Genomic DNA, 11,182 nt, shown 5'->3' with positions numbered 1-11,182 from the left:
GGCATGGTGTCAACTCCTACAGATTGTAAACCACTTGAAGTCTGGGGCTGTTTCATTTTTGTCATTGTATACACTTCTCCTACTAGAGTTTAAGAGCACACAGTACGTGCTTAATAAATGTTTGTAAATTAATATTCTTGGTAAAGATGCTGGAAAAATTTAAAACAATGGACATTTATTTCCCATTATTTGGAGATCACTGTGTTCTAGGAAAGCATTGGATCCCCTATGCATGGACTTTCATGTCACTTAAAAAAATCTTATTTCTTTCTTCTTCCCTTTTCAGTCTCTTTTACACAGGCTAAAACAGTTGCTGCCAACCTCTTACAATTTTGCTTATTTCTTTTCCCATGGAGGAAGTGTGTGTCCCAATTGAGGCTGAGTCAGCTGTGCCCAGAAGGGATGGTCTATTACCTGACACTCCCAGCTTCCTAAGAGAACTGTGGTATCATCCAAAGTCTTCAGCAGCTCCCGGAAGTGAGAATCATGGTAGTCAAAGCGATGTCCAAAAGTTATGGAGCAGATGATATTGGAAACAGCATTATTGATCTGAAAGTGGGGGTCAAAGGGCTGTCCTGTTTAGTGGGAGAGAAAGGGGATAGGCTACTCTTCATTTCACTCAGGTTCTTTAAAGGAACCCAGCAGAGCTTTCTACCTGTTTCTCTTAAACAGTTTTCCCTCTCCCCTCATATCCTCCAGCACACATCTGCTTTATTATTATTACTCATAATCAGCTGCTTCTTAAATAGATGTGAGGAGAATAAAGAAAAGGATATGCCCCCTTTTTAAGGTTTCTGTCAAGACCTTGTCTGTCAAGTCTTAGGATTTGGCAAATTTTCTTTAAGTGTAACTTGTCTATGTTACTCTGGGCAAGTTGCTGTCTGTCTTTGCATCTATTTATTCAGCAGTAAAATGAGAGGGTTGGACTAAATGACCTTTGAGGGCCCTTCTAGTCTCTTTCTATGATTTGATATCTTATCTATCACCTGCATGGGTGTTCCATTTGTGTAATGGTCATGTGCACACATGTACATGTATATTAATATGTGTGCATATACTAGCACCTATGACCACATACACTGGTGAGCTAGTTGCATTTATGTGAGTAGCAGAGGTGAAATTACAACTGCAGATATTGAAATGACAGAGAAGGTGCATAAGGAAGGGAGGTAGTATACGGTGATGTGTAAGGTACTGGATATGGGGTCAGGAAGACCCAGTCTACCTCAGACATTTACTTGCTGGGTGAGCTCAGTTCTAGTACCTTCCCACTGTTGATTATTTCCAATTTCTCATGTTTAAATCACATTTGTAAGTAATTGTTGCATGCTGTCTCCCACCTTAGATTAGGAGTTCCTTGAGAGTAGGGACTCTCGTTTTCCTTTCTTTTTATATTTTCAAGATTTAGCCTGGAATGGAGTAGGAACTTGAGAAATATTTATTCACTGAATGAGTGACCTTGGGCAAGTCACTTAAGTACTCCATTCCTTAGTTTTCTCATCTGCAGAATGGGAAGGAGGATGGGATTGATGGGCTCCAAGTTTCATTCTTATTGCATATCTATTATAATAAGAGGAAGCAACAGAAGAAAAGAATCAGGAAGTGAAGGAGGATGGGAGGAGAAAGAGAAGGAAAAAGAAGAAGCATAGGAAGAGGAGGGATGGGGTAGAAGAATGAACATCTACAATAACACAATTGTGAAAAGAAAGATAACTTGGATTGCCTTAAGAACTTGGCTTGATGCAAAATCAACCAGAATTCCAGAGGTCAAATGATGAAATCTGCTACCCAGATCCTGACAGACGGGTCACAGACTTAGGTTACATAATGAGATTGTTTCTGGGCATGACCAATATGAGAATTTATTTTACTTGTCTATATATATATATATGTTCGTTGCTAGGGTTTTGCTTTTTTTTTCCTGTCAGAGGAAGAAGGAAAGAAAATAAATGAATAATTGAAAAAAAAAATCATCAAATTACAAAAAGGAAGACAGTGGCATGTATAAATATATTTGTATATGTATGTATATATACATATACATACATATATAAATATATGTTATATACACATGCATATGCATATGTATGTGTATGTATATTTTCCCTAAGGAGTAGAAAGAAGAGAGCAAGGCAGAAAAGAAAAGAAGAATGAGAAGGATGATACTAAGAAAAGGAAATAGATGATTAAGTAGAAAAAAAGAAGGATGATGAGGAAGGGAAAAAAAGAGTTAGAGAATGGCAACAGGAGGAAATAGAGGAAGGGTTTGTGTACCTGCATGTATGTAGGGAGTTCTCGGAGTGACCACCCATTGCAGGACTCCATGTGTGACATATGAAGAATTGAGGTCTATGAGTTGATGGCACAAAATGATTACTATGGCATTCAAGAGAATGAACCATCAAGGGTTCTTTTCTTTGCTTATTGCCTCTTCCTGAAGAACAAAGTTGTTCTTTGAAAACATTCCCTGGAAGGGATTCTGGGAAGATGGCAGAGTAGGTTAGAAAACTTTCAACTCTCCAAATTTCCTCCACAAAAAGAGGGACCACTACCTCAGAGCAGCAAAAATAAGCACAGGGTAAAGCAACTATCCTCCTAAGACAATTTGAAAGGACCCCAGGAAAGACCCAACCTCCAGGAGCAGGGATTGGGTCTGAGCGAAGTGTAAACACCTTCAGGATGATTGTGCAGAATCAACAAACAACAACCCCTGGGACAGCTGGGTTTAGGGGCAGCCTCAGCCTTAGAAACTTTTATTTTGCAGTCAGATGTGTGTGTTTGTGAGGATGGTGGGGGGAATTTGGGGGAGGAGGGTTTGATGACTGAGTAGAAGATTGAAGGATGTTCCACTGTTGAGGGATGCCAGGCATAGCTGTGTCAACCAGACACACCACAGGCTGTGGCTGTGAGGGAGAAGTCAGTACAGACCTGGTAAATGCAGTTATAAGAGACAGAGACCCTGATGACTGTGGGAACTTGCAGGAGAGCAGAGTCCATGGTTTCACTTTTGGGCCAGAGAGCACAACTACAGTTAGAAACCACTAAGGAACCACAGCGAACAAGATCATTTGTGAGACAGTGTGACTGTGGGCTATAGTCCTGGCTTAGGAGAAGAGGCAAATCCCAAGATAGAGACCTGGGATAGACCTTAGAAAATAATAGTAAGAAAGATCTGAGACATGGGGCATCATTCTCCATACTTCAGGACTACAACTTGATTATGCTAATAGCTACTCAAAACAAATAAAACAATAAATAAAATGAATAAGCAAAGGAGAAAGAACCCAACCATAAGTAGTAAATGTGGGCCTAGAGAAGATCTGGCTTTATATGAAGAAGAAGATAATGTAGCTAAAAAAAGACAATCCCTTTTCAATGAGAAATGTCATATGGTCCCCAGCACAAAAAGGGTTCTTGGGAGAACTCAAGAAGTAGTTTAAAAATCAGATAAGAGAGACTGAGATAAATTTAGGAAAAGAAAAAGAGAAACCCAAGAAAATCATGAAAAGTCAACCACCTTAAAATAGAGAATCAAAAACTTAAGGAAGCAAATAATTCATTGAAAATTAGAATTGGGCAAGGGGAAGCTAATGACATAAGACACCAAAAAATTATGAAACAAAATCAAAAGAATGAAAAAAAAGGAAACATCTCATCAGAAAAAAATCGATCTGGAGAATAGATCAAAAAGAAATAACATAAGAGTAGTTGGACTACCTGAAAAATATGTTTGAAACAAAAGAATCTTGACAGAATATCACAAGAAATTAGCAACCAAAAATTGCCCTTAATTTCTAGAACAAGGCATAGCATAAATAGAAAAAAAATCAAACAGATCACCACCTGAAAGAGATCCCAGGAATAAAACTTAACAAGAATATTATAGCCAAGTTTGAAAGCTCCCAGGTTAAGGAGAAAATATTGGAGGCAACAAGACAAAGAAAATAACATAAACCCCAATAATTTAAATATCATGGAGCTACAATAAGGATTACATAATACCAAACAGTTATTACATTGAAAGGCAATAGGTCTTTGAATACTATATTCCATAGAGCAAAAGGTACCAAGGATAACTTACTGAGGAAAATTAAGTATAATCTTAAATGAGAAAACGACACATTTAAGAACTGAAAGGCTTTCAGGTTTTTGTGACAAATTCCCCAGAACTTAAGGGAAAATGTAAAAGATAACACCCTGGAGAAAGATAAAACAGAAAAATGAAATATAAGGGATTCCATTAGGTTAAATTGTTTACTTCTTATATGTAAAATATATGTGAAATTATGCATTCTTTTTTCAATTTGTCATTTATGTTTGCAGAGTTTGAAAGAAAGCCTTGGACTGAGCTGAATATGATGGGGTAATCAAAAAAAATAAACTTGTGTTGGGAGAGATTTTTAAAAAGCAATAGAGACATAAAACGAGGCATAAAAGGGAAAAGTGATGCAGAAGAGGCCAGTTGGGGGGAGGGTGAATAGTTCTGGAACCTTACTTTCATCAGGAATGTATGAAAGAAAGAAATGATATCTATCTATCTATCTATCTATCTATCTATCTATCTATCTATCTATCTATCTATCCATCTATCTTTCTGTCTGTCTGTCTATTATATATATGTGTGTATGTATAAGGGCATAAAAGTCTTCTAAATTTAGAAAGAAGTAAGAGGGCAAAGGGATAAGATGGGGGGAGGATAAGGGAGGGATTTTAGAGGGGTGGTTAGGTTAAGGAATAGGAGGACAAGGTAGTGGGCAGAAGTAAAGCAAAGGAGTGAGGAGAGAGATTGGGTAAACAGGGTGGGAAGGATAGTGAGGGGAAAATAAGGGAGGAAGAAAATTTACCCATGGAACAGAAATTGATAGTAGGTCCAAAATTTTAATTCAATAAAATTTCACTTTCAGGAAACTTTATAAAAGTGAGAGATACACACAATGATAAGATAATGGGCAGAAGTAGAATTAATTATTTTTAAAAACAGAAAGAGGAATCATGTTCTTAGATAAAGTTAAAGTATATTTAATCAAAAGTGAAAAATAGAGAAACTGCAGTGTTAGCAATATTATTCAGTATAGTTTTAGACCAGTTAAAATGCCTAGACAGTATAAAATACCTAAGCTTATGCCTGCCAAAACAGACATGGGAACTATATATACATAAACATAAAACACTTTTTTATACAAATAAATTAAGATTGAAATTATTGAAGTAATATTTATTGTTCATAGGTAGGTATAGCCAATATAATTTTTAAAATAACAATTTTATCTAATCTATTTATTCAATGCCATCCCAATTAAATTACTAAAAGTTATTTCAGTGTCTGGAAAAATATAATAACAAAGTTCATTTGGAAAAGCAATAGGTCAGGAACTTCAAAGTAACTAGAAAAAAAAGTGTAAAGGAAGTAGATTCCAAAGTATCAGACATTAAACTATATTATAAGGGAGATCATTGTTGAAGTGTAAAAAGAAAAATTTTGATTATTTTAAATTAACATTTTTCTTGTATAAATAAAACATATGTAGCCAATATTAGAATAAATGCAAAAAATTAGAGGGAAGAACTTTCATAGATAAGTTCTCAGATAGGACATGATTGGATTGGAATACAGCTGTGATGAGCTAGTTCATTTAGAAAACCAATGAAAAACTTAGACATATGAAGGAAGATGCTATCTACCCTGAGAGAAACAGATGTTAGATGGAAATAAGCATAGTATGGTCTTACATATATGTGTGAGTTCATATATGTAAATATGGGTATATTTTCAGGGCTTTAGGTACATGTGCATATGCACATACATACATGTGTATGCACATGTGCATGTAAAGCACACACACATGTATATGTATGTGTACACATGTGTATGTATTTGCACACATATATACACATCCACAATTAACTATATCCTTCTTTAGTGGGTGGAGGGAGGGGACAAAAAAAAAAGAAAAAGTGCACAGCAGAGAACAAAAGAAAACCAATAAGGAAGCAAAGAAATTTAGCACAGTTTTGAAAACAATATGTAGAATTAATTATATAGGTTTTCTTGAAATGGAAATTTATTGTTTTATATGGAATCATCTTCTATAGTCTGCTGTGTACATGACAATGCTTTATTTTTCTTTTCTCATTTTGCATCTAAGTTTAAAATAAAAATTATATTGAAAGTGTTCCTTGTGGGGGGATGGGGGACATTTTGCCTGTCTCCAGTCTAGGAATGATCTCTCTTCCCCTACTCTTCCCACCCACAGTTACAGATTCTCTTTAATGATCATTTAACCAAAAGGATAATCAGAAGAAATTGTAAATATCTCTGCCTGACCAGTGCTCACCTTTTTCTTCCCTGATAGCCTCAATGAGATATCGGGCCTCCTCCTGGATCCGATCTTCCAGGGTCTTCTTTCCCAAACCAAAGTTCCTCAGCGTCATCAAGGCAAATCTTCTTTGCTGTCTCCACTCTTGGCCATTAGACATGATTAAGCCTTAATAATAATAAGAAGAACTTATGTGAATATTTCAAAAGATGTCATTTTACTGGTGTGATTATTCCTTTTACTGACAATGGAATTCACTTGAACAAGAACTTTAAAAAAAAAAAAGGAGAAAAAACAAAGGTGGGGGTGGAGCCAAGATGTCAGAGTGAAAGTAGGAACTCACCTGAGCTCTCCCATAAATTCCTTCAGGTACCTCTAAAAAGTGAATATGAACAAATTTTAGGGTGTGGTAGATTTCCTTACATGAGACAATACAGAAAATCAATAGGTAGGATTTGTTGCACTGGACTAAAGGAGTGTTGAGCACAGAGCACACAGGCTGGACGAACACAGACTCAAACATAGCAGAATAGGAGCAAGACCTGGCAAACTGAAGCAGCTGCAACAGTGATATTTCCCAAACCTCACAGCACAGGACAGGGGTGTGTCAAAGGTGAGTGAGAGACAAGTTCAGGGCTTGTGGCAGTGGCAGCAGCTATTCCTGGGACTATAAGCCCACAGAGTAGATGTTTGAAAGTCATGTTTTTGAACTTCCAGGAGCCAAGATGGCAGAGTAAACCATAGGTGCTCTCATGCCTGCCTTGTTGATGTTGAAAATCTCAGAGATAGAATCGAGGGGCGGAGTCAAGATGGCAAAGTAGAAGCAGGACCTCTGCCAGGCTCTGGCTTCCACCTTCCTCAATCCATGTAAAAAGGGGACTCTAAACAAACTTTGGAGCTGCAGAACCCACAAAATGACACAGAGAAGCTAACCTCCCACTAAGGACAGCCTGGCAGGCTGGCAGGAATCGGCCAGCACAGCGCTCTGAGCCCAGCCCCACACCGAGGCTTTAACCCCAGGGCAGGCCTGACCAACCACCAGCTGCAGGGACTCCAAATCGTTAGCAGCTGTGGCTGTTTCCAGATTCATCGACACATAGATGCGAAGGACAAAGTGAGAGTTCAGTGCAGTCTAGACTTTGGGACCAGTAGTTGGGAGTGTGTCAGCTTTTGCCCCCAGGGTGAGAAGTGGCAGAGATGCCAGCACAGCCAGCCAGTGCCACGTGGCAGCTTCAGCTCCTGGCCTGCAGAGTATAGAGGGACCAAGCACCAGTCTAAGGGGTAATCACTCTTGCTTTAACTTTCTGGGATCTGGATTGTAGTCTACGGTGGAGGTCCTGGGGTGTGTGACCAGCTTGCCAGAGCATGTGGAGGCTTCAGAGAGGGCACCCAAATAATACCTCTGGCAGCTGAGAAAACCCCAGCATTAGGGACAAAATCTCCCCGGTCCGGTGGCAGAGTCCTACTGTGGCAAAAAGCCCAGGTGTCAAGTGACTGAAGGGCGACATGACCAGGCAAAGGAAGCAAAACAAACAGTTGACTCCAACATTAGACTACTATTTTGGAGACAAAAAGGAGCTAAGCACGGAACAGAAGGAAGACAGTGAAATCAGAACTCCTGTACCAAAAGCTTCAAAGGAAAATATGAGCTGGTTATAGTCCATACAGAACCTTAAGAAGTAGATAAGAGAAGTGGAGGAAAAATTGGGAAGAGAAATGAGAACAATGCAAGAAAATTATGAAATGAGAGTCAACAGCCTGACTGAGGAAAATAACACCTTAAAAAACAGACTTCCTCAATTGGCAAATGAGGCTCAAAAAGGCAATGAGGAGAGGAATGCCTTGAAAAGCCATATTTGCAAGGTAGAAAATGAATCTCAAGAGCTCAATGAGGAGATTCATTCCCTTGGATTTAGATTGGAGCAAAGGGAAGTTAGTGACTTTAAGAGAAATCAAAATGATGTTAAACAGATCCAAACAAATGAAAGAATAGAAGGTAATGTGAAATATCTCATGGGAAAAACCACTGACCTAGAAAATAGATCCAGGAGAGATAATTTAAAAATTATTGGACTACCTGAAAGCCATGATCAGGAAAAGAACCTAGAAATCATCCTCCAAAAATTTTCAAGGAAAATTGCCCTTATGTTTTAGAACCAGAGGGCAAAACAGAGGTTGAAAGAATCCATTGATCACCTCCTGTAAAAAATCCCAAAAAGAAAACCCCTAGGAATATTATAGCCAGGTTCTAGAACTCCCAGATCAAGGAGAGAATATTATAAGCAGCCAGGAAGAAACAATTTGAATATTGTGGAAACACAATCAGGATAACCCAGGATCTGGCAACTGAGGGATGGAAGGGCCTGGAACAGGATATTCTGGAGGGCAGAGGAGCTGGGATTAAAACCAAAAATCTCCTACCCAGCAAAACTGAGTATCATGTTTCAGGGAAAAATATGGTCATTCAGTGGAATAGAGGACTTTCAAGCATTCTTGCTGAAAAAACCAGAGTTGAATAGAAAATTTGACCTCCAGATACAAGAAGCAAGAGAAGCTTGAGAAGAACAACTTAGAATCACTCTTGGGATGGCTAGGTGGTGCAGTTAATAGAACACTAGCCCTGGAGTTAGGAGGACCTGAGTTCAAATCTGGTCTCAGACACTTGACACTTACTAACCGTGTGATCTTGGCAGGTTACCCTGTGAGTCCCCAGGATCCAATAGCTGATGAAGGAGAAACTTCTACATTGCATAGTATAGCCACTGACTTGAAGACTGACTTATTTTTTTTTACCACAAGACAAATATTGGGAGTGGTTTGGTCCAAGGCAGGCCTAGGTAAAATGTAACCTGGCCAATTAGCAGTATTGCAAAACCGAGTTATGTTCTGATAAGGTTTAAATATTAGCCTCAGATGATTGTAAATTACGTTAATGAATTCTGTTTTGATCATCATAAAAAAAGAAAAGAAAACATCAGAGAATATTGCCCAAGAAAAATCCTGAAGTAGTGAACCAATGGGAGGCTTGGGGGATCAACAGTAAGGGTCCCTGTTGCTGGGAATGAAGGAGAGCAGTGCAGGATGGGAGGCATCCCAGCAAACCCCACCTCAGGGTATCAGAGAGATAACGAAACCCAGGAAGGTAGAATTGACAAGTGCCAACATCAGGAACCCAGGCACAACTTTGCATGGCTAGTGTAATGGGAATGTAAATTTTTAAGATCTTCCCTGCCCCTAGGCTAAAGTACACCTGGAGCCTGGGGTGGGAGGCTTGTTTTTCAGTAGATTCTTCTTGATTGGCCAGTGAGTCAATAAGGTTGTTACATTCTCTGAGCCAGGAGAAGGCTATATAAGCCCTGATGTGTAGCGTTGTTTTGGGGCTCACTTTGAGAAGTGTTCTGTGATTTGATCTGGATTCTGGGAAGCCATTGTCCAGAGCCCCCCAGCTTTGAAAAACCCAGATGTTGAAACCCAGCTGTTGATTGGATATGGATGTAATGGTTGGACAGTTTGAAATCTGTCTACTTGATCTGTTTCTCTGTCTTGATAATTCTGTCTGTATATTCTGAAGTTTGGGGTGCTGACCTTTTCCCCTTGAACTAGGTAAATGATAACATGTTTGACTGATTAAAGTAAGCTTGTTAACCCATTTTGAGTTGCTTTCCTTTAACAAAACAGATCTAAGAACCTGTTCTGGCAGCAAACCCTGAGGACGCTTGGGGTGCTTGCTGCTACAGCTAGGGGAGCTGGTAGACACCAGTGAGGTGTCATCCACCAGTGGCTGAGCCAGCTTGAGTGGTAGCCCAGGGCTGGGGAAGTGGAGACGTTAAGTGTCCAGACCATCCCTCCCCCACACCTTATGTTGTGAGCTTCAGTGTAACACTGGGGAAATGCAGAAAAATCTGGCATCGACCTGGGCCTGGGCCTAGGTACATACCAGCCAACTCCAGCTCAACACTAGGTGACCTGCAATACTTTATGGCCTTTAGGTGACAGAATCAGAGGCCACAGTATAAAAAGCCAGTAATCAGGGTTCTAATCCCAACACAAGGGTCAGAGCCCCTTGTTCCCCAGAAGCAGAGATCTACCTCAAAATTCAGGAAATAGGCAATCACAATAAAAAAAGCAAACTGAAAAAACAAAGACCATAGAATCCTACTATTGAGGCAGAGAAGATAAAAATACACATTCAGAAGAGGTGAGAATCTATACCCTCATCTGAAACCTCAAAAAGAAATATGAACTATAGTAGAGGGAAAGAAGTGATGGAGATGAGCATTGTATGAGCTTCTCTCTCATTGCTTTTTGGTTCATGGAGGGAATAACATACTCAGTTAAGTATAGTAATCTAATCTGAAGAGACACCAAAATTATTAGAGTAGAGGGAAAGAAGGGAACAGAAGGGCATTGTTTGAGATTTACTCTCATTGGATTTGGTTCAAGGAGGGAATAACATACTCTGTTAATTATAGAAATCTAACTTGTCCTTCAGGAAGTAGAAGGGGAAAGAGGAAAGAAAAAGGGGGTTGTTTAGAAGGGAGGAAAGAAGTAGTAAAGGGAAAGGGTAAAAAAGGGAGGGGGCCTGGTAGGGAGGGAATATGGAGGGAGGAAGTGGTCAAAAGAAAAACACTTTTGATGAGGACAAGGGAGAAGGGAGAAATAAAAATATAAATGGGTTTGGGGAAGGCAACAGGATGTAGAGAAAGATAAAGATAGTAATCATAACTGTGAATGTGAATAGGATAAACGCTCCCATAAAATGGAAACAAGTAGCAGAATGGATTAAAAACCATAATCCTATAATATGTTGTTTTCAAGAAATACATTTGAAGCAGGGGGATACACACAAGATAAAGGCAAAAGGC

At 39.1% G+C, this 11,182-nt stretch overlaps 1 protein-coding gene across 1 annotated transcript in view; it reads right to left on the bottom strand.

Annotated features, from left to right (window-relative positions):
• Positions 1-11,182, bottom strand: part of LOC138165294 (cytochrome P450 2J2-like) — a 49,529-nt gene that overhangs the window by 31,679 nt on the left and 6,668 nt on the right. The window contains exons 3-4 of the mRNA XM_069093462.1: positions 6,336-6,485; positions 415-575 (exon numbers count right to left, since the gene is read on the bottom strand). Coding sequence (XP_068949563.1) covers positions 415-575; positions 6,336-6,485 — 311 coding nt within the window. The remainder of the gene's footprint in view (positions 1-414; positions 576-6,335; positions 6,486-11,182) is intronic.

The sequence above is a fragment of the Petaurus breviceps genome, unplaced genomic scaffold, assembly GCF_028583685.1.
Source record: "Petaurus breviceps papuanus isolate PSGF00001 unplaced genomic scaffold, PetGlider_PUasm1.0 208, whole genome shotgun sequence".
In the NCBI taxonomy this organism is placed as follows: Eukaryota; Metazoa; Chordata; class Mammalia; order Diprotodontia; family Petauridae; genus Petaurus; species Petaurus breviceps.
The sequence above is the reverse complement of the archived record's forward strand: the minus strand, read 5'-3'. Positions and strand labels throughout refer to the sequence as shown.